Consider the following 23,739-nt stretch of genomic DNA (forward strand, 5'->3'; position numbering starts at 1 on the left):
GAGAAAACATGACTTTCTATGTTTTTTTGGAAAATTATAAATTTCTCGAAAGAGATGATCAAACTATCTGCCACCTCCTGTTTCCTTATCTTACAATGGAGACAATAACAGAAAATAGTAGTGTCTACCTCACAGAAATTATTGTGCTTCATCTACACCAGAACACACACCACAGTCTAGGTCATTGTAGACAGAGGAACAAGCCAGCAGGGGTGGGGCACAGGGAGCTTTCAACAAGTTCACAGGGAGGTTCATATTTTAATTCTGATTTACCATGAACTTTTGAAGTACCTTGTACATGATTAGTTGCAAATTTTCCTTGTTACTTGGGTTTGTAAAAGTATTTATCTGTCCAAAAAGACCAGGAATTAAGGTATCTTACTGAATGTAGAAGGTTCTAGAGAAACTCCTCTATGGGGAATTGGAGTTAATTCACATTAAATAGACAATAGAAATAAACATTTGGAGTGTGGTTATGGGTGAGGTTAGCAAAAAACTGGCAAAGTGGTGGGATTTCTTTCAACATCAGAATCTTGCTCAGTAGGACCCTCTTGGTTTCTGTGCAAGAAAGTATTTAATGTACAGGAGAGTTGAGTCAGAAATGTAATTTTAACCTAGAATTGGGGATGCTGAAAACGCTAGAAAATGCATTTTGAAATAATTGAAAATTAAAATTACATTAGTTGCATCTAACTTGCAGACTTGCCTGTGTATTTCTGGGTTCTTATCTGTTTCCATTAGTTCGTGAGTCTCTCCTTCTAGTATTGATTACAAGTCAGAATTATAGATTACAGGATCTGATGGGCTGTGTCTTCCACGTTGCATGACATGATACAGGAACGTTCAGGTTAGTTGAGATAATGATTAGAGGCCACTGGGTAGGTTCTCATCTCCCTTTCCCTCTTGGTTTTCAGTTAACATCATAGCAAAGAGTCATCAGTCGTGCATAAGAGTCACAGCATCACAGTGGCAAGGAGGCAATGAGAGAAGAGTTTGATGGGGTTGGGCTGTTGGGGAGGTGGGAGGAAGTGTGAGGCTCTGGAAGCAAACCACCGTCGGGCCTGATAACACTGGGTCATACCAGCCCCATTTCATTCCCTTATTTACTGATGCTCCCTACATATTAAAGTTGAAATTGCTTTATTGAGCTCCTCCAAAATTGAATTGGTGAATTAATTCGTCTTAAAAAAAAAATAGAATTTAATTAACTGTTCCAAATTTTAAATTCACCTTAGGGCCTAAAAGAAATCACTCCCAGTTGGGAAAAGTCTTTCAATTAAAAGTATTAAAAAAATCCCTCATTGAAATGATATTGCTATTTACTATTAGTGGATGTTTCATCATTATTGTAAGGATATTTTTTATAGGTATAATGAAAACTTAGCAGGCTTTTTATGACCATTTACCAAAACCGACTGATATTTAGGTACAGAATTAATTTCAGCATGTTGTTGGTCTTTCCACCCCAAAGTTGGCTGTGCATGGAGGTCTTTTGGAATGCATGGAGTGCTGTCAACAAAAATAATTGTCATTTCTAAAGCTATTTTAGAGGAGCAAATTATATTTTTCATAAGTTGGTAAGGTAGTGTGTTTGTCATCTTCTGAATTTTTGATTAAATTAAAAGTAGTCAGTAGCTTGAATGAATATTCAGTTAACAAAACTGAATTGTGTATTTTGCCTATGTCACCTTCCTGAAAGCTCTCATTACTTAGTGTGGCCCTGGTGAAGGCGGGTGCCAAATATGAGTCACTTCTTTAGTTGCATTAGAAGCTGTCTTTGGACCCGAAATGTCACAGACACTTCTCTCTGTTTACCTCTTTGTCTCTTTTCTGATCAAAACCAGACCCATTTACAGAAAACCCAAAGACTCTGCATGTGGCCAAGGAATAGGAGAAGGGAAGCTGTGGGTGCACACGGGGATTGACGCCCGGCTCAGGTCAGCCAAGAGCTGCCTGTGTCCTTTGCCTTTCGACTCTACTCCAAGCATGGTGCTAGCTACAAAGATTGGCTTGTTGAATAGGATTTGGTTTCTTTGAATTTTGCCTGTTGGGACAAATAATCCCTAATGATTATGAAGGTAGTTTAGGGTTCCAAACCAAAGCCAGAGTCTTCTCTTTTGTGTCTCCTCCTCATAGCCAATTCTAAAGTTTGATACACATGCAGGATGTGAGAAACGGATCAGAGAGGTACCTTTCTAGATTCCAGGTAGTAGGCTGTAGATTACTATGGTAGAAGTGAAAAAAACACACTCTTTCACTTTTAGATCCAAGCCACTTAAGAGATCCCAAAGTTCCAGTGTCTTGTGAAGTCCTTTCTGTTCATGGCACTGAGTTTTAACTAGGTTTCTTCTTTTTTTTTTTTTTGTCTCCGTCCCACATTTCAGGAAAGGGAGATCCCTCTAGAACAGCTGAGCATATAAAATTTTTTGGAAAGAAAGTCATTGCTTTGGCCCTGCGGCACAGCGTGTGTAGCTGGATCCTGGGCCCCAGTTCTGGTCTCTGGCATAAGAGTGGACGTGTAGTGCAGGAGACAGAGAAGGGACGGGAGGTTTCATTGGAGTGTTTCCCTAGAGGTCTGGGGATGTCAGCTAGAGGAGGAAGAGTGGTGGCCGAGTTTTCCACCGACATCTGTCGCTCCCTCTGAGGCAGAGCCCCTCCATCCCAGAGTGACTTGAGATCCCCGTCCCTCTGGGAGAGAGATCCATAGCAGGTGGCATGTGCGATTCCTCAAGGTTGACGTGATTGTTAAGGTGGATGGACACAGGTGAGATGTGTGTCCGTTTTCATTATCTGACAGGCCAGCAGTGTGGCTTAGGCGGTGTCCACATATCGTGTCTATCCTTTCAAGTGCCCTCACTTGGAGTAGTTGAGTATCTGGTAGTAACGTTATGCATGGGAGCGCCAGCTACGACAATTACCCATGAAGCTAGCAGAGCCCGGAGTGTGCCTTGGGGAAGAAGTGACACCTTCATGATTTGTGACCAGACAATTCTATGTCTAACAGCCCAGGTGCTGACTCCAGCTCAGCTGCTTAGTTTGCCCAAGGGACAGAGTGTAAAACAAGGGTCAGCTGCCAAACAAGGAAGAAAATCTAAAATATTCTAAAGAAATTTATTCTCAGATTAAGTTAAGAACAGCCTTTAGGACAGCCTTGTATGAGCTCGACACTATAACCGGAGCACAGGGCTTTTCTTCTGAAAAGCTCCACAGATTGTGGGCCTCAGTGTTCAGTCACCTGTTTGTAGCCCCCCCAGAGTACACAGAGGCCCGGCCTCCCAGACAGATAATTAAACTTAAACGCAAAGAACTTTAACAACACATGACAATAGGTAAATCCGCGTGAGTCATAATAACACAAATGCTCCTACAGTGGAGCCTTTCAGAATTTGTCGTCTCTGTGACCACGTGTTCACGTCTGCCTTGTTTCCCTGCTTCCTAATGAACACCGGACATCACACCGTTTAAAAAACGGTATCAAATGCCGGGTGAGTTCCTGAGGGAAAGTGAGGTAAACAGGATCCAGATCACTTAGGGCTTATTGATTTTATGATCAGTACTTAGGTCGCTGCTAAAAGCACACAGGTTTTCAATACGTATCTGCAACCTGAGAGGGCTCGCACGCAGTCCACCCTCAGGAGCAGTGAAGGGCCTGCTGTCCTCGTCCTGCTCTCCAGGTGGTAAAGAGAACTTGGGTAATTGTTAGGGTCACTCATCTGTGGAATGCTAGCTTAAACCAATATTAAATCCCATTATTAAATGCTAGTGAAAAAGAAGTCAGGGTGATAATCAGAGGATCAAAGAGAAAAAGAAAGCATTTAATAGGCTACACACGAGTATTACCAAGGGGTCACCCATCACAGCCCTGTCACAATGATCAAGTTCTTAGAGTTAATAAGGACTAAATTAAAGGGATTGTTTTCTTTGTTTGGTTTTTTTGCAAATAATAATTTAAGGGTCTACATAATGTTTGTCAAGCAAAAACATTTTGAGTAATATTTAATTCAATTTATGACCAATATTTATGTATACAAATTTTGCACATATGCCTAAGAACTTGGCAATATAACTGTCTAAAAGTGCAATAAAAGTTTTTAATATCAAAAAAAAGCATTTAAAAGATTTGCATCTAATCTCTTTCCAAGTTCTGCACAAGTAACATTGGGTTGGGTTTATTTCTTTACTAGGCAGGATTGATATTTGAGGTGCTTTAATGGTTATCAACGTTTCTATGTGCACAGGAGTCTTAGAGTGGTCGTTTCACCCATCGACCAACTCACAGCATTCTTGTGTTATGCAGTGAAATCTCTTCAATGGGAATGTATAAAACAAGTTGAGAGTTCAGTAAAACTTATTAATTCAGAGATTTCCATCATTGAGAACTTGGGATTATTTGACCTGGGTTTAACTGGAATTTATCTTTGATGTCTGTTACCAGTTGAGAGGCTGGTCATATTCTCTCTGAAAATGTTTGCTTTGCTGAATTGGCTGGGAGCATCCCCTCCTGGAGAGGAGAGCAGAGGCCCTTCCAGCAATAGGGCCGTTCCTGCGTGTCATTTGAGAGGTGGGAGCAGGGGAAGGTATGTGGGGTCCGAGTGCAGCTGCAGAAGCAGAACTCGCAGGGGGATTCCTACAAGCCCGACCTGACGGTCCTGCTGCGGCGGCCGCGTGGTGCGGTTGGAAGGACTCTAGGCCGGGACGCCCTGGAGAGGGGTACCCAGATGCCAGTGTTCTTATTGCTAGGGAAGCTAGTACTGTGAGCAAGGTGACAGGTGTAAGAAGAAAAGTACATATCAAGCTTGTGTCCTGCAAAGGCAAGCAAGCTTTAGTAATACATAATAGTATTTAGATTCTTTTAATTAATTTCTTTGAAACAAAATTACCCATTTTGTCCTTAATAGGGCCGGTGGGAGAGCCAACAGGATGTATCGCAAACCACAGTGTCCAGAGGAATAGCTTCAGTCCCCCCAGCCCTCTCTGTTTGTCCCCAAAACAACTATTCTCCGGATCCAGGTAGGTTGTCTGCTCACTTGCCAACTGCTGTCATGAAATGTGAGCTTCTTTCAGAAAGAGTTTAAATCAGGATTTCCGGCCAGGCAATCAACGTGCTACTAGTTCACGTCCATCCGGATTTTCCCTGTCTTGTTTTAACGTGTTGAATTGCACTGATTCTGCAACATTAACTCTATCGTGCTTTCCTCTGATAAACACCACCCTTAGTGTGTGTGACCCTTAGTTGCCTGCCCCTGTTTGCTCTTAGTAAAGGTTTCTGTGATGTGCTCTGTCACGAATCTGTCTGTGACTTTTCATTTTCTCATATTCATGTCTTCGTTAGGTTTTCGTATTATAATTGCATTGGCTTCATACTAGGACTTGGGAAATGTTTCTTGTCTTTTTTCTGGAAGAATTCTTCCCTAAATGCTTGGCAGAATTCCCCAGTGACACTGTCTGGGCCTGGAATTTTCTCTGTGTGAAGATTTTAAATTATGACTCGAGTTTCTGTAATATAGGGTTATTTAGATTTCGGTTCTTCCTTGTGAGTCAGTTTTTATAAGTTATGTTTTTCAAGGAGTTTTCTATTTCATCTAGATTATTAAATTTATTTTCATAAATGTCACAATGTTACCTTATTATTCCTTTAATAGTTGTAGGCGCTCTTGTGATGTTCCTTCTTTTTATTCTGATATCAGTAATTTTTGTTTTCTTTCTGTTTTTCTTGAATACGTTTGTGACAGGTTTATCAGATATATTAATTTTCTTACAGAACCAACTTTTGGCTTTGATAATTTTCTTTATTTATTTTCTGTTTCATTGATTTGTAAAATTTGTTCTTGCATTTCCCATGTTTTGGCATGTTGTGCTTCTATTCTCATTCTACTCAGAATATTTAAAAATTTCCTTTTGATTCCTTCTTTGATCCATGGGATTACTGAGTAACGTGGTAGTTCACTTTCGTATATTTGGGGGTATTTTCTAGATAACACTTATTTATTATTTAGTTTCATTATGACCAGAGAACAGATTCTTTAATATTTCAATCTTCTAAACATTTTTGAGACTTATTTTGTGTCCCAGATTGTGTTCTATCCTGGTGAACATTCTGTGTTCACTATTGCATTTGGGAGCATAATGTTCTATATATATCAAATTAGGTTAGTGTGGTTGATAGCTTTGTTCAAATCTTCTATGTCTTTACTGATTTTGGGGGGGGCCAATTCTGTAAATTCCTGAGAATGGTCTATTCCTATTGACTCCGTTTTTCTTGACTGTGGGTCATGTTTAATCTGTATATATATACATATATACACACACATATATATTGTACACACACACACACACACACACACACACACAGCTGTGTGATTTACATCCCAGTGAAAATGTAGAACATTTACATGACTCCAGTTAATTCCACTCCCCATGGTCAGCCAGTGTTCTGATTACTGTTGTTACAGATGACTTCTGTAGTTTCATTTAACTGAGCCATATGATGCCTGCTGTTTTTGTATCTCACTCTTTTGTTCAACATATGTGTTCAGGTCTCCCATATTATTGTTTGCATCAGTAATTTATTTTTTATTGCTGAGAAATATTTCACTATCACAATTGAATCTATGACCAATTTTAATCACTTCTGTTTATGGACATTTGGGTTTTTTCAGGTATTTGGCTACTATGAGAAAAGCTTATTGTACAAGTCTTTTTGTGGACATTTTTCTGGAGTTAATGCTCAGGAGTGAAATGGCTGCTGAGTTGTAGAGTACCGGCTTGTTTTAAGTTCTGTAAATTTGTGGGTTTTGTTGTTGTTTCTAAAATTCAAATCAGTGCCTACTTGATTTATGTATTTACTGCTTTGTTTTGCTTCTCACTCCTGTCTTCTGGGTTTAGTTTATTTTTAGTGAATTAGATCTGTTATGAGTTTAAGTGACAAACTATTTCTTTTATATGTTAAGTTGCAATTTTGCTCTCACTTTGAAAAATTCTTTTGCAGTGGAAAATGTTGAACATAAAACAGTGTACAGAGCAACGTGATGTGCCCCCAAGTACCCACCTCTGACCTCAAAATTACCAATTTGTGACTAGTCTTATCTATCTGTACTTTAGCTGCTTTTCCTTACACGCCCATTATTATTTTGAAGTAAATCCCAGATATTATTTTATCTGCAAATATTTGTATAGGTATTTCTGAAACAATACCCACAGTAACATTTCACTCCTAAGAAAAATTTAAAATAATTCCCAAACATCATCAAACACTTAGTCAATGTTCAAGTTTCCCCAATAGACTGAAAGGTGGTTTTCTGCGTGAAGATCCAAGATAGTTTTATGCATTGTGATTGTTGGTTGTGCTGTTTCCTGAGTCTGTTCCTCCTTGCATCGTGTTGTCGAAGGAACCAGGGTCTTAGGCCAAAGAGTGGTCCAGTAAACCAGGGCCTTGTACAGAGTACCTTCTACGTTCTTAAATTTGCTGGTTGCATTCTTGTGAGGTTATTTATACCTGATTCTCTGTCCCCTTTTTCGCTTATTAATTGGTAGCTGGAGCCTGAATCAGAGTCAACCTAAGTTTGAGGGGGGCATGTGTTTGCACTGTGGTGAGGTTATAGACACATAAGGTCGACTTTCTCTCACTTTGTGTGACATGCAGCCTCTGATTGATTATTGGCTAGATTCTAATTAGGGATCATCCTCACTGTGGAATGTTATTTTAACTTGATATAGAACTCTAGGTTGTCCATAAATTTTTACTCAGCATTGAGATGATTGTATTCTTCTGGCTTTTTATTTATCTTAAACTTATTTTATTTTCTGTTTGTTTCCCCTCTGTTGCCTGTTTTTGCCTTCTTGTACGTTATTTGGCGTTTCTGAGCTCAATTGTAATGTATCTCTTGGCATTATAGCCACCTCTTTGCATTATTTCTTTAGTGGTTGCTGTTGTGATTACAATATACTTACATTTTCATAGACCATTTAGAGTTAATATTACATTACTTTATGTAAAACGTGGAAACCTTACAACTACATTGCCATTAAGTCTGGTGTCCTTTCGGGGGCTAGTGTGGAGTACAGGACTTGGGGTGGTTATGGATTCTGTTCAGGCAGAACACAGGTATTCCTCAAGGTGACTTGTTCTTTTTAAGGTGTTATGTGGATACAGCTTTTTATCATTTCAGACTCAGATTAGATTGCCCCATAAATTAGTAAGGGGGAGGAAATCTTATTATATCACAGGTATTGTCTGCACCTCTGATCCCAGCCTTTGGTAATTAATAGTAGGTAAGAATGTAGTTAGTTCAGGACATGTTTCCCTCTCTTGTTAAAACAATGCCAACCCCAGCCCTTTTCCCAAAAGGTCGGTTTCATCACCTTCCTTCAGTAAATAGTTACGAAAAATTGGAGTTGAATAAGACATAGTCCCTCACTTCAAAGAGCTTACTGTCTAGATGGAGAGCTAAACATGTGTGTCACCAGCTGTGTGACTTAAAAATCGCATCCCATTTTATTCCAGGGAGGTGTTAGAACTTGTACCAGTTAGTGACTAGTACTAGGGGAGGATTGCCCTTCCAGTATTGATAGGAACGCTGCATATTATAACGTTGCAGAAGAATCCCAGTGTCTGGTATTTAATTGGAAAAGGAATCACTATCGTGTTGTAGGGTAACTATAATGATACTATGTTTTTCTAATGTTAATTTTTTTAAGGATACCTTTTTTTGATTTATGTTGTTAGATTTGCTTACAAATGATATGTGGCAAATTTACTGGAAAGAAAATGTCTGTGTAATTGTTTTTGTTTTATCTTTTCTCCTTTCAATATTGTTGACAGGACTTAGTAGCTTAGCAACCTCCTACTTGAATCCTGTAAAATCCTTTGTGCCGCAGATGCCAAAGCTCCTGAAATCTCTTTTTCCTGTCCGCGATGAGAAGAGAGGCAAACAGCCATCCCCCCTTGCACATCAGGTAAGAAGCACCAAGACAGCAGCAGTGAGCATTTTTCTGATAGATTGCCAGCCAAATGGTGCCTGACATAGTGCGGAAGCCAGAAGTAGAGTGACCGCAACCGTGGGGGCGTGAGGCCTGGACCTTTCCCCCCAGTGATAGCTGGGGCGATTTCTCTTCCACTCCCTTCAGAGATAACGGGGCTGTTTAAACCTACTGACACTCTCCATCCTTTTGCTTTTCAAAAATGCCAGGGATGCTACCAATGTGATTTATGGTAATATCACTTACAGCAACAATAGTAAAATTTATGAAGTGCACTTAGGGTTGTTTGTGTGTTGCCAAGTAGAAAATGTAATTCTATTTTTAATTCTTGATTTCATTTCTTTTGTCAAACAATTTTAAATCATGACTCTCCTTCCCTCTCAAGCTCTTTCCTCTACTGTGGATAACTTGTTCACTTAAAAGTGACCTCTTGGCTTATTTCCTTTTTTCTTAAAACTCTGTACCCAACCCTAGAGTAAGTGTCAGAGAAAATGTTAAAGGGCTTTCCAAACAACCAGAGGCTGCTGTCATGCAGTGGTGAGTGGGAGCCTTGTTGGAAATGCAGTTTCTAGCCTCACATAGGTGCTAACTCAGCAGAAAATGATAAATGAGGATTTATTTATACTCATTCAAAAACACGTACAGTGCAAGGTTCTGTTGTTGAAACAAGTCTTTTGACATCAGCTTCTCTACATTCTTTTGAACATTCGAGTTGCAGAAATGCAGGTGAGTAGCTGTCTGAGACTTAACTATGTAAAAGAATTAAGTTTGTGAATTGTAGATTGAAGGGAGACAGAATTCGTTTTATAAGGCTGCTGTGTGGATGTATAATTTTTTCAATCTAGCATTATGTAAGCATATACATAAGCATACACATATGTGCAGTAGGAGAAAAAATTAAACGTCGAGATTTCAGAAATGTTTATACTGTATTTCATCAGGCACATAAGGGGTGCTTGACATTCACGGAAATAAGTCTGTAATGGTGGGACCTAAGTCATGGGGGTCTGGTAGGTAAAAATGACTTTTCCCAGTGGTTTGTTACTGTGTACATTATTCAGTTCTAAACTTCAGCATATTTGTTGTGCAAAGTATGATTCGTGAACTGTCAGAATTACCAAGGTAGCGTTTCAAAGTGATGGTTTCTCAGCCTGCCCTGGTGACCTATAGCCAACCTGGGGGCGCTTTATTATCTGCATTTAAAAGTGCCCAAGGTGATTCTTATTCAGGTTAAAGTTTGATAACCACTGGTTTTCATCTGCTGCCTGGTGAAGTCAGAGTTATTCAAGCTAAAGGAAATTGGAGTCGCATTAGAATGCACTGAATCAGCCCACATAGTTCCAATGAGTTTTTTAAAGCTATTTTCAGTTTTTGATGTAGCGAGTCAAATCACCTGCTACACATAAGAACTTATTTAGACTCTTATTTTTCTGACAGTAGGCGATTGGTTTTCTGGATATGAGAGGAACAGCAATGTGTTAGAAACAAATCTAGTGGCTGGAGGATCACTATAATTTGTAATGTCTGGGTTAAGAGAGGTCACCTTGAAATGTTTAGAAGATTGCTTAAGCAGTTATTTTTGGTTATTTACTCAAATTTACTTATTTTTTGAGCGTATACGAGCCAAAGTGTTGGGGGAACTAGCCTCATACAAATATTTCATGCTTCATAAATAAATAAAATAGAAATCTAAAATTGACTTTCATGAAGTTGCCCAGTGGTGGAGCTAAGACACTCCAGCTGCTTTGTGGAAACACCACCCCACGGAAGGCATTTCCCTTTTCTCCAGGGTGCCAGGGAGTTCCCTCAGCTGATGCTGGGAACGTGGTCCCTGAGGCCAGGGCCGCTGCATTTGCCTGGCTTCCCCCCCTCTGACTGCTCAGGGTTTCTCCATTGCCCTTTGTGGGACTGTTGTTTCCATCAAGCCTCTAGGATCAGGTGTCCCAGACCCCCACCCTGGGCCCTCTTTTTTTTTAACCTATTTCTTTCCATGGGTAAATTCATTCATTTCCATGGCTTTAACTGTTTATACAAAGTAGCCAGACTGATCTTTCATAATGTTACGTTAGTCCATGGCTTGAGACCTTCCACCGTTTCCCACTGAACCTCAATAGAATCTAAATTTCTTAATTGTGGCTTATAGCATTCTGTAGGATCTTAGGATCTGGTTTCCCAACATTTAACCTTTACTCCCTTGATTCTCCTCTTTGTTCACCCTACTAAGCCGTATTAGCCACCTCTTTATCTCACAAACACACAAAGCTCATTTGAGTCTCAGGAGTTTTGGCTCTCGCTTTTCCTTCTGTTGCAAGGCTCTTTCCTGCAGTCCCTGCATGGCGACTTGGTCTCTCGTAGAGTGGTCTACTACTGGAACAGTCAAGAAAAGTCACTCCAAGGAAGAACACTTGAGTTTAGAGTGGCCTTTTTTTACCAGCTAAACGAAAACAACAGCCTCCACCATGCACACACACACTGTTACCATAATGAATCTTTGTTTTGGTAGTTACTGTTAGGTTTATATGTTTATCGATTGTCGCCCCTCTAGAATGTAACCCTCAAGGGCAGGGCTCAGTGTGCCTGGAACAGTGCCTGGCACATAGAAGATACAAGATATATATTGGTTTGTTATTAGCACCAAGTTTGCCTGCCCTCTCGCCAAAAATAAAGGGCTTGTAAGTCCAAATGGTGATGCAAGGTTTGGAGCTTTATTCAGGAAGCACAACCTGGAAGACAGGCTGAACTGTCTCAAAGGCTCAGGAGCCTCAGCAGGGTTTTAAATTGGAAAAGTGTGGGAAACAAGGGGAGGGAGGTTATTCCCACTGAGGGGCTGCTACGTGCAGCCTTTCAGACTCCAGGCTTTTGTTATCTCGTGGTCTGTCCTGTGACTCTTCTACTCGTTCTTGGGACACGGGCATTATCTGGCTCTCACGAGCTGGATGCCGTCTTGTTCCTGGACAGCTGTGACTCCAAAGGAAGAATGGTTAGTTTTGCAAGTAACTGATTAGTTCTTATTACCTTGCTTTTCCCAAGCACTGAGTTCTGTAGCGTTTTCTCATGAGCTATGCCAAGGTTACAAAAACATCTTTTTTTCCTCATGAGTTAAGATTATGAAAAAAACTTCTTTACGGCTAGCATTCTGCTGTATTCTACAAAATAGCTCTTCTGAGGCTAATTGTCTATGACTATTTGCTATAATGGGCTCTTATAAGTTGACTGACTGTTGACATATATACAGATTTTATAACATTAGGTTGTATAGACCATGTGTCATTCAGTGGTAGAAAGGACTATGTTTACAGTTTAGAGACGAGAGAATCACGTCTGAGTGGGGATTTGAGGTAGCAAGACATATTTATGAACTTTCTTTCCTATGTTGATGGAAGTTTCACTAAAAACATTCCTACAAGAGAAAAACTTTAGCTTTTCATTTTGGATTTAGTTGGTCAAAGATGCTCATGTTTATCTCATTTTTACTATGTCTTCTAGAGCTCTATGAGCAGTAAACTATAATTTTAAATGCTAATATCAACATAAATGTTTCCCTTACTTGGATCGCTTTAAACATGCTTTAAGCTGTTACACCCTGAATGTGGTTTCATCCTTGGAAATGGAACATTGAGTGCCAGTAGAATCACAAAGTCACAGGAAGAAGAGAAATGCTATTGGCTAGATTCCTTTAGGGTTCCTCAGGTTTTTTTCCATTGTAATGGAGACCCACTCACTTGTAAATTAGATTTGACACCTGCAATTTGAGATTCTGCCTTTAAAAAAAATAATATCTACTCCCTCTCCTTGTGGGTCATCCAGGAGAAAGGCCATCTTTTTTCTAACCAAAGGCCTCAGTTTTCTCTGCCTGCCCAGGGGTTGAAGGGAGCAGAGCAGGGGGTTCTTGGCTCCCGGCCTCCTCCGGTCTTAGCAGCTGTGACTCGTTCCCTTACACCTCATCTGAAGAGGGCTTTATCGTGCCCGTGCCTCAGCTGTCTTGCCAGCGTCCTGCCTAACGTGGGGAGCCCAGAAGTGAGAGAGGTTTCCCTAGGCTTGAAAGTAGTGGAACGGCCGTCTTCCTTGTCTGAATCATGTACTTCTCCTGTGGTAGCAAACAATTACCCTTTTAGTTTTTGGAAGGAGAAGGTCATCGTGCTTCTGCTCACTTAGCATTGCCAGATTTTCTGTCCGTTTGCTCTCTTATCAATGCCGTTCTCTTTTATGATGTTGTCTAATTGATGTGTAAAAATGCTTAAATGAGGAACTTCCGATTTATTTCTACAATTTTTCATCTTGGTTTTGTTTTAACATTCCTAGAACATAAAAATATTTTATTTTTTATTTTTTTATTTTAATTTATCAATATACAGTATAGTTGATTTTCATGTCCCTTTACCAGTTCCTCCTTTTCCTCCCTCCCTCTCCCCCCTGCCCCCATAACAATCTTTTTGAAGAATCTTTTTTTTAAAATTATACATTTAGCGATCATCCGCACACTTTTTAAAGTTATAATCTATCTGCATTTAAGTCACAAACAAAATGTGGAAAATTATAGGGCCTAAGGAAGAGCCAGTGTCATCTGCAAGTAGATCCCCCTCAAGCCACAGAGCAGTGGGTCAGCAGATTTCAGCTCTATGTAGCTGAGAACTGCCATCTCCAATGCACATTTCTTTCTCTTTCTACCAAAGAGATAATGGGAGACTTTGTTAGATATGTTATGGAAAGAAAGTGACCTGCGTCCATCCCTCCGTCTGTGTGGCCAGTCCAATAGGCCTGAGACAGGACGAGCACCGAGCACCGTTGCTAGATGGCCCTGCCCGCTGGCTGCTCTGCCGCAGCCCAGTGTGAGGCCCCTGCTGGTGCCACTCAGCAGTGGCTTAACGAGATACACGGACACCCCGAGCTTGGACCCCGTCTCACTGGCTGCCGCTGCCTGTGCGTGCAGCACTTCCAGTGGCCTCTACAAGTGATAGTTAAACACTGTTGTCTAGTGGTTTACATGTTTAGAATAACATCAAAAGAAGATTCCAGAAAAATGCAGATCTGTGCATGTGCCTAAAGGGAACTGGATCCATTCTATAGTACAGTCAGGGGTGAATATTGACGTAGAGACAGTAAATAGGTAATGTTGCTTAAGGTTTATAATGTGAAATAGCACAAAAAACAAAACAAAAACTTCCAAATGGTTTGGGATCTACAGAGACAGTACATGGTAACCAAACAGGCCACGTTTAATAACACACTCTTGGATTTCTGCCCCACTCTCTGCTTTCTCCTTTCATCATTTTAGAAACCATTTCTGTCTCTATTTCCCACCTATGATGAAAGATATTAAAACTATTTCCTTTTTACGTTTCTATCCCAGTCTAACTGGAGATTTAAAACTCCTTCTCTGAAACAGTCATAGTAATAAGGAAACTCACACTGCCCTTCCTAAACATGCCGCCACCCTTACCTGGATTCTCTTTAGTATTTTCTTCCCTTTTTCTCTTTTTGGTGTTATTATACGACACTTAGATTACTTCACTTGGTTGTGGATTTATTACTACTAGAAATACAGTGACCCGTTGGAATTATCTCAGAGAATAAGATCAGAAATGATTTATGGAGAAAGATTAAAGGAGTTATTTATAGCTTGACCAAACAATGACTAAGAGAGCTGACTGTGAACATTCAAAGGATATCAGCACCAAAGGAGGGGGAGGATTGGTTAAGGATCTTTTCACTTGAGCAGGAGGAAGAAAGTCATAGAACAGTAGAAATGAAATTAACAAAGAGAATGGTGTCAACTGGGAATATGTGAAATGATTTATGGATAGCAAGGGACTCCCTAAAAAAAAAATGAAAAGAAAAACCATGGGATTTCTGTCACTTCTGTTTTTAAAAACAGGAAGTGTTTGAGACTAAAATCATCCAGGTAAGAACCAAGGAGTAGCATAGGTCCTGTTTCTACCAGTCATTCCTCATATTTTAATTGTTAGATTAGGCACAGGAGAGGCATAAACGGTGTAATGAAGAGATAATTATTATAAAAAAAAAATACTTTTAATCAGAATGTCCTTGACATTTTCAGACAAGAATGTTCAGTTCCCGCCCTCATGGAAAAATGCACAGCCACAGTGAAGCTCTGATGAAAAGATTAATGTTTATTAACTTGTTCTCTGGAACCAGCAGGTTCTCAGGTCAAGATGCTATTATTTTCCTGGTATTATTTTTCAATATCGTATATCAGGTGAATTTGGAAAGGCCCATGGATCTTGTAAGATGAAAGTTCACAGTTTATTCTGAAAGTTTAAAAGTAAAGATTTATAAAATCTTCTGGTTTGAACATATTCATAATGACTTAAGTTTCTTGTTTTTATGGAGATTTGTTTTTGTTTATAATCAATTTCTGTCTGAGTTCCAGAAATGCAAAGATACTGCAGCAAAAGAGGTGGCAGCTGACAAAATTGCTGTCTTTGACCTTCTGATGCAAGTTTAGTAACTAATCTGGAAAATAATGAACTGCAATTAATGAAATCTGTACTCATATTCAAGTGTGTTTCTCAGACAGCACATAAAATAATTGAAAGAACTTCCTGCTCTCTAATTAGTTAGATTGAATTAATTTGGCATAATGGCTTTTTTCATGTATCTAGAAGTTTGTGTTCAGATGAAGCTATTTATGTACTTCAAAGTTAGGAATTCCAAATGGTGTCTTTGATTAATCTGGGGAATTAAAGAGTTAATGGTCAGATTTAATTTCTACCATCAAAAGCACAGTCACGTTGTTATCCTGTCTTTATTTTAGTGTCTGCGCCTTTTGGTTAGAGCTGCCTTATTCACTGCAGGGATATTTTTCTCCTGTTTCAACACAACTTCAAGTGTGGTAGGTCGATAAAGCCTTGAGTAGAGAGGGCCGTGTCCTGCATGTCTCTGGTGCTCACTGAAAAGATGCTTGTGTTATTATCCATCTTTCCTTACTGCGACTCTTCCATGTATGAAATAGGGGAAACACGCACAAATTCTAGTCCTTGCCTTATGCACAGGGGGATGCTGTTTTAGACCAGTCGTGCTCGGACTTCCTTGATGAGATGGACTACATAAGCGCACGTCCTTGTGTCTTGAATAAGGGTTTATCCTTTTCCTTATTTTAGTTAGCTAAAGTAAGAAAACAGATCTACACCTTGTTTTTCAGCCCTCAGTTTTTCTTTAACCCTTCTGGCTCTTTAAAAAAATAACAGATATGAGGGCTGGCCCGTTGCTCACTTGGGAGAGTGTGGTGCTGATAACACAAAGGCCACGGGTTCAGATCCCTATATAGGGATGGCCGGTTAGCTCACATGAGAGAGTGTGGTGCTGACAACACCAAGTCAAGGGTTAGGATCCCTTGACTTACCGGTCATCTTTTAAAAACTGGATATGAACGGATATGAACACTTTCCCCTGTGATTTAATACCGCCCGTGATAGATGTGCATGGATATGGCATGCTGGAGTCAACACAGGGAGTTTGCCCAGGCCTTGTAGAGCAGACCTTATTTTTCTCTTAATTCAGGGCAACTGATTTCTTGCTTTAGTGATAAATTCTTAGGCACTCGTAGTACTGTTAGAAGACTCCTCTTGATTTTCATTTTCCAGAATCATAAAATTTTGCTGTCTAGCTCTGCCTCAGAAATTTATAGGTAATATATTGACATGTTTAGAGATACTAAGCTGACAAAGTTGTCTTCAGAATCACATGTAGTAGCTGATCCTCTCCAGCAAACGAGAGAATTTCTGAGGCAGCAGAGGAGGCGATCAGAGGGCCTCTGCCAGTCACTCCTCAGGACGGGCACCGCGCGCTTTTGTGTGATCCTCTAGACCAGGGGCTGGCAAACTTTTTTTATAAAGGGCCAGATAGTAAATATTTTAGGTTTTGCGGACCACGTGGTCTCTGTCACAACCATCTATAGACAATATTAAACAAATGATTCTGCTTGTGTGCCAATAAAGCTTTATTTATAACCTGAAATGTGAATCTCACATAATTTTCACGTCATGAAGTGTTCTTTTGGTTTGTTTCAACCATTAAGAATGTAAAAATCATTTCTTAGCTCACAGGGCATAATAAGCAGGTGGCAGGCTGGATTTCGACCTTATTTTTAAGGTTTTTAGATTAATAAACATTTTGTGATTTAAGTAAACATTCTTCATCCTTCATGGACACTTGAAAAACTAATAACCATCATTTTAGATTAAGTGAATATTATAGCCTTTAAAAATCTATGTAATTTTTTTCATGTAATATTTAAATAAGCTTTAACAATTATCATGTAGAAGTTTAGAAGTGAAATAGCTTGATTCTAAAAGTTAAAAAACTATCTTTACTGGCAACTCCAAAAATACTAACATTTAAAATTTTGTGTATGTGATACTTAGAATAAGTTAGACTAACACGTATGTAATATAACGAAATTAAAAGTCTGGATGGTGGTGTTCACTTTTATCCACTGATAAAATAATGTACTTATTGATAGGAGAAATGGGCCTTTCGGTTGTTTGGTGTAATTTAAGTCCAGTAGGAGTTTCAGGGTTAGACCTGATGAGTATAGGGACTGCTCTTGGATTTGCTCACACTGTATCCCTAGCTCTGGCTCAGTCCTTAGAACGTGGTAGGACCTGGTATACATGTTTGTGAATGAGTAAATTAATAAAATCTTCCATTCTTTGTTCAAAAGAAAGTAGAAATAATCTTGCATCTTGAATGGCTTTGGACTAATAATCACAAGTAGAAACTTTTGATTTCTAGATCAGATGTAATTATTGATTGTTTAAAAATGTACTTATAATAAACAAACTTAGAAATGTCTCGGAAGGCAGCACACACGGTTCCAGAGATATGATAACAACGTTTGCACATGTGCCGAGCACCCACCCCGCTGCCCCAGCCCCGAGCAGCCTCTGCTTCACTCCAGCACTCCAGGGCATCTGGGTGGTGCGTGTCAGCTGTGCTGACGCCAGCGGTTCTGTCCACCTGACAGTTATGTTTCTTATTTTAAGTGAGTAACCTGGCATTCTTACTAATACGTCAGTCCTCTGTGTAAACCTGATCACTTCTGGGGTTGCATGTCTGGAAGGTGGCGATCACGCCCGCGTGAATTCTCCAAGCCACATCACCCAGGGAGGGAGACTGGTGGCACCAGCTGGCCCTCGCCAGAGCCACTGTTACCCTGGTTGCCTTCACAGTATCCATGTGTCCAGCATGGGAAGGGAACTTCAGGTTTCTGATCAATATCACAATCCTGTGAGATTTTTGTGAACACTTGAACACAAGCTTCAGATAGCTACACGTGTCTGATTTTTGTCCGTCGTGCGTTACTTTTTTTGGCGGCTGGCTTTACGGGTAGCAGGGGACCCGAACCCTTGACCTTGGTGTTGCAGGGCTGCGCTCTAACCAGCTGAGCTGACCAGCCAGCCCATTGCTGTGTTACTTTTATCAGAACATTTTCGAAGAGTAGGGAGTACTTAGTTAGGCGCACTACCTCTGCTCTCTCTCGTTTCTTACGTTTTTCCCACTTTAGCAGCAGGAAAACAAAAGGTTGGCTACTAGTTATTTATAGCAAAAAGTAAATCTTATATCTCTTGATAAGTAAAAAAATATATTTTAAAAATATTTCCTATACTTGGATTTAAATCATTGATTAGTGTCTAAAAAAACCCAAAGATGTAGAAGATTATATTAATTTAGGCACAATTAAAAAATGGCATTTAAGAATTTATCAGATTCAGGGTAAGGGGTGATAATTAGGAAAGGTTTATTTTCAAACAAGAAAAAATGCATCAGAAAATTCAATGTTGGGAAGTTTTAAAGTGATTATTTTTTTCCTTCAACTGATGCCTCTTCTCTCCTTTACCAACCCCTATGCCCAAATTTCTTTTTGAAATTCTTTTTGAAAAGAATGTATGTTCTTTTCCAAATTCTGTATAACTGTATAGTTAGTCTCCTTTGTGTCTCCTATTAAGTAATTCATGTGTTTATTTGTTTATTAATTCAATATACAATAAGTTACTGCTTTATGTGCAGAAATACAGAGGTGAATTCATGAGACATGATCCCTGCCCTTCGTAGAGTTTGAAGTTTGGACATGCTCCTTTACAGCCACATAGACAGGTGGACAGACCACTGCCACTGATCGTTGTGCATGTCTGGGGATGACTCAGGGACAGAGAGATCTACCTTCAGCTTTAGGAAGATTGCATCAAGCCTGAGCTGAGACCCAGAAATGAGGAGGGATTCACCAGGGGGAACTGCGTGTCCAGAGGGTTCTGAGGAATGCAGCGTGACAGCCAGGCAGGGAACAGACTCGTGGGGGACCGGTATATTGTGCCAGGGGGTTCCAAGGGGCGCAGTGTGACAGCCAGATAGGGGGCCAGTATGTCGTGCCAGGGTGTTCCAAGGGGCGTGGCATGACAGCCAGACTGAGGGCAGCCTTGTTGGGAGCTTGTGTGTCAAGTGAGGAGTTAAAACTTCATTCTTCTAGGCAGAGAGGTCTCTAAAATAGCTTTTATACTGAGGTAAGAAACTCTGAGCTGATCTCCCCTATACCCGTGTAGCATGTGACAGCCAGAGTTAAAAAGTGTTGAGATAGGATCTGAAAAGTGACCATCCCCTTTTCCCTGAAATATTTCTAAGCCGTCCTGTTGCCTGGAACCTAGTCACTTGTTAGGTTTCAGCAGTGCTCAGTAGACAGGATGACTGCAGACTCAGCTGGCACTTGAGAACTTAGACCTTTCCCTCCTCTGTCACCAACTCATTTACTATTAGGTAAATGCTCTCTGAGCCTCGGAGTCTGTCATGTGAAATGTAGATAATTGTACTTACATTTGCTTGCCTCCTGAGACTACTTCTTCATATTTATAGCTGCAAAATACTTTGCAGTCATTTTTATTAATAGTTACCAGATGTGTCATAAGTATTAACGAACTTATGATCTGAAAGTTTTGAGCTCCTGAAACCAGAGGCAGCTGCCTGCACAGGGTTATGTAAAAGAGCTTGAAGATGCAAACAATACAAATTTGGAAACTTGAGCAGTTATGTGTGAAGGACAGACGGCACAGTGACAGTTTCAGTATACTTTGTAGGTGTATGTAGCACTCTTAAAAAGGTTGCTGAATTCATCATGGGCCAGTGCCAAATATAGAATGCTCCGTCCCCCCACCCTGCATGCACACACGCACACGTGCACAGATACATGCATGCACACATGCACACACACACATGCATGCACACACACGCACACACTCAGACACGCACACATGCACGCACTTTTTGCTCCCCCGCCCCACATCCGTCCTGTCTGGGTGTCATCTTTGACTGTTTCCCCAGTCTCTGCAGCCAGTTGTTTCAGTTGTTGACTGGTCTCCTTCATATCCCTGAAATTTGGTCTCTGTCTCCTCTTCCTCTCACCATCTATATTCTGCTCTTATTAGCTCTACACCAAACCATTGAATTAACTTCTTAGTTGATCTTGCTAAGTTTAGTATCCTCCCCCATCTAAGGATAATCATCAAAGTCAGTTCTAGTCACAGCTTCATTCAGTAGCCTGGGACAGCTCTTAGCTGCTTGAAGTTCAGCCATGAGCTCCCCAGGCCACCTCCACATGGCCGTGACCTTTGTTCCCTCTGCCCAGTGCAGGTCAGTCCATGGGTCTCCCTTCCCCAAGATCTGGCAGAGTGAGCAGCTTTCCCAGGGTAGACAAGCAAACGCAGGGAACACTTTGGGCATGAAGGGGGCTCTACTGCAATCCTGCCTTGGTCATGCCACTCAAGGTGGCTGCAAAATAAAACCACCCTCATCTGGTATTCTAGACTTTCTGTTTGCGATCCCCTCCTCCTCTGAAGCCTCTCTGCTCTTGAAACTCCCCTTCTAGTATCCATCACCTTCCTTCATATTAGTCATCTGCTTATGGGTCCCTCACCCCTAGATTGTCACTGAGAGCCCAGTGCCTCCCTTCCTGGTCTTTACGCTGCCCACGGCACTGGCTGCAGGGCCCTGTATGTGGTAGGACCTGATGAAATCTTTGATGCACTGAATTCATACTTAGAGAGTCAGAACCAGTGTTGTGGTCAACCTGGTCCTGAAAAGCATTTCAGCAAATATTTATGAAGCATCTGCAGGAGTTTTCTAATCACAGAGTCATAAAGGAAAATGTGAATTGCTTCCATGTTCTACTTAGAAGGGCTAGAATTTTGTCATTTAGAAAAGGTTTTGTCCTAGGTGGTTACTGTTCCATTATTGGTGGAGTTTTTACATTTTTATGCTTTAAAGGGGTACGTTTCATCTTAATGGAAGTAATTGTTCCACATTCTTTCTATTTTTACTAAGATCTAACCGAAGAATGTAAGTATTGGAGTTTGTGCTTGAGAAACTTTTTTTCTGCCTTTACTGAGAAATACCTACATACTCTGAACAAGGCACCCAAGCCGTGCATGACTTCCCGAGGGGCTGACAGCGGGGCCGATGTCGACGGCCACATTGCACGAGCTGTACCAGTGGTGAAGAGCCATGTGTCGGGGCCGAGGTAGAGGCTGGAGGCCCTTGTCATGCACAGTGGCCTTGCTACCACCAGGCCATCCTCCCCATTCTGCCGCAACAGCCGACATTTTGTCTGTCTTGAACACACCTCTGATCCTGGATCTCCCTGGTCTCTAGCCAGAACCCGCCCACCCCCCCCCACCCCCCGTGTTTGCAGGGTAAAGCGTGTACATTTCAGTGCATGCTCTTGGTCCTTCCATCTTTTTAAGCCTTATCTTGTGGTTTCCTACTGAGTCACCTCTCCTCTGTGCCTTTTCTCAAATCCTACCACCGTTCCCTCACCTTCTAGCACTTTCCTTCCAAATGCAGTCCCATGGCACACGTGGCTGTAATGGTACCCTTTGCCAAAATGAGTTTATTTTGTGCTTGTGACCTCAGGTTAATACCATACTAAGTGGGCCGTCTAGTTCCCACTGGGCTCCTCTCCCTTTGGTTAAGGTGTGGGCTCCCTGGCAGGAAGGGAGGCTCGGCTGGTCCAGCCTTGTGCCCACGGACTGTCTGGAAGGCCTTCACTGCATACAAGCCTCAGGCGTCCAGGTGCACACGGAACCAGAAGCAGCTGGGTTGCTTAGGGCCTTAGGGAGGGAAACTTACAGGTGGGGCAGTTCCGTCTGTAGGCAACTTAAATTACACAATAGAGTAGGGACCAGCTGTTACCTGAGGATCCAGCAAGAAAAAGCAGCTCATCCTGTGCCTGTCCTGCCAGAGGTGAGCAGAGGGGACGGTGGCAGAGGTGGATGACCCCTGCTTCCTTCCAGAGACGGCCACATTTGCCATATCACTCAGCATCTTCAAAATGAATTTCTGATTCCTTCTTCTCCTCTGCTTCTCTGTTGCTTATCCAGGCTCTCATTTGGGTTTTTTGTTTGTTTGTTTGTTTGTTTGTTTTTAATGCCCTTTGAACCATGTGTCCATAAGCCATGAAGTCCTTTCTTGTGATGTTGCTTATGTCCTGCTTATTGGAGAGCTCCTGTCCCTCTTACATGCTCTCTTGCTGGAATCTCCTTACTGGTTTGCCTGCTTGGACTTTAAACCTCTCTCCAATCAACTGAGTTCCTCTGCCAGGTCAGTCCTGCTAATCTGCCACATCCTCCTTGCTCAGGACTTGGTGGCGCTCACCCCCTGGTTAGGCACCCAAAGCCTCCCATGTGTCCCTGCCTGCTCTGTCTCTGCACAACCGCTGGCTTCCTTCCTCCTCACTTCCTGGGACCCCACGTTGCCATGAGTCCTCTCGGCCATCGAGGCTTGGTGTGGCTTCTACCCACTGCCTGAAGTCTTTCCAGATTGTTCCTGTCCCAGTCACTTCTCCACCTAAGGTCTTATCATGCTGTCTGTACAGAATCGCCCTGGTCAACGTGTGTGTCTATGATTGCAGAGAGGTGCGGGACAGTGTTGAGCACACACGTGTACTATTCAGTTCAGCGTGAGTCTTGCTTCCCTGGTCGGGGATGAGCCCGTGGTGGGGTCCTCATTTCCTGTCTGGCATGGAGCCCCTGGTGCTTGGGTGCCTGATTGGCAGTGACGTGGTGTCAGAGTCACAGAGAGTTGTAAACGTTCACCTTGGAGTCCTCCTGGCGCTCTCCGGTCTGTCCCATAAGAAGCTTCTCCAGCTGATCCCTCTCCCGTGCCCGAGATCATAGTGCAGTCTGCCTTCCTGGACGCCTTGGTGACCAGGATGCAAGAGGTGACTCCGTCAGCCGCTGGCGCCTGCCCCACATACAGCGTGTCTGAAATTGTTTGGTCCACACCACAGTTTTTGTCTCAGCGTTCCTGTTTTGATAATTAACTGTAATATAGGTCACTGTCTTCTCCCTCTGTATTCTCCTTGTTACACTTTTCTATTTTCAACTTGTTAATCATATGATTGCTAAACTTTTCGGTGCTTGCCTGCTAATAGGGTCTGCGGCTTTAATAGCCCACTGCTAGGCAAAGGAGATTTCTATAAACAGAACAATTTTCTTCTTCCAAGTGTCTGCTTAATTCTCAGTTTTACATTTCATCCTGATACATGATCTCAGCGTGAAAAGACTAATGCTAAGCTGGGGAGAAAATAGTCTCTTATGATCTCCTGCAGCTCAACAGCACTTCTGATCTCATGAGTAGTCAATCTTTTTTCTCCCACCGTGCTTCCAGTTCTCTTAGGAAATGCTCTCTCTTTGCAGATTTTATTTATTAAAACAACGGCAAAAAGGCTCCAGTAATTTGAAAGAAAAGTCAGAC

The 23,739-nt window shown here is 41.4% G+C and overlaps 1 protein-coding gene across 2 annotated transcripts in view; it reads left to right on the top strand.

Moving 5' to 3' along the window:
- KIF13B (kinesin family member 13B) overlaps nt 1–23,739 on the top strand; it is a 146,694-nt gene that overhangs the window by 113,201 nt on the left and 9,754 nt on the right. For both annotated transcript variants that reach the window (XM_063088030.1, XM_063088029.1), the window contains 2 exons: nt 4,899–5,010; nt 8,822–8,955. In XM_063088030.1, the coding sequence (XP_062944100.1) occupies nt 4,899–5,010; nt 8,822–8,955 (246 nt within the window). The remainder of the gene's footprint in view (nt 1–4,898; nt 5,011–8,821; nt 8,956–23,739) is intronic.

The sequence above is a fragment of the Cynocephalus volans genome, chromosome 2, assembly GCF_027409185.1.
Source record: "Cynocephalus volans isolate mCynVol1 chromosome 2, mCynVol1.pri, whole genome shotgun sequence".
NCBI classification, from domain to species: Eukaryota; Metazoa; Chordata; class Mammalia; order Dermoptera; family Cynocephalidae; genus Cynocephalus; species Cynocephalus volans.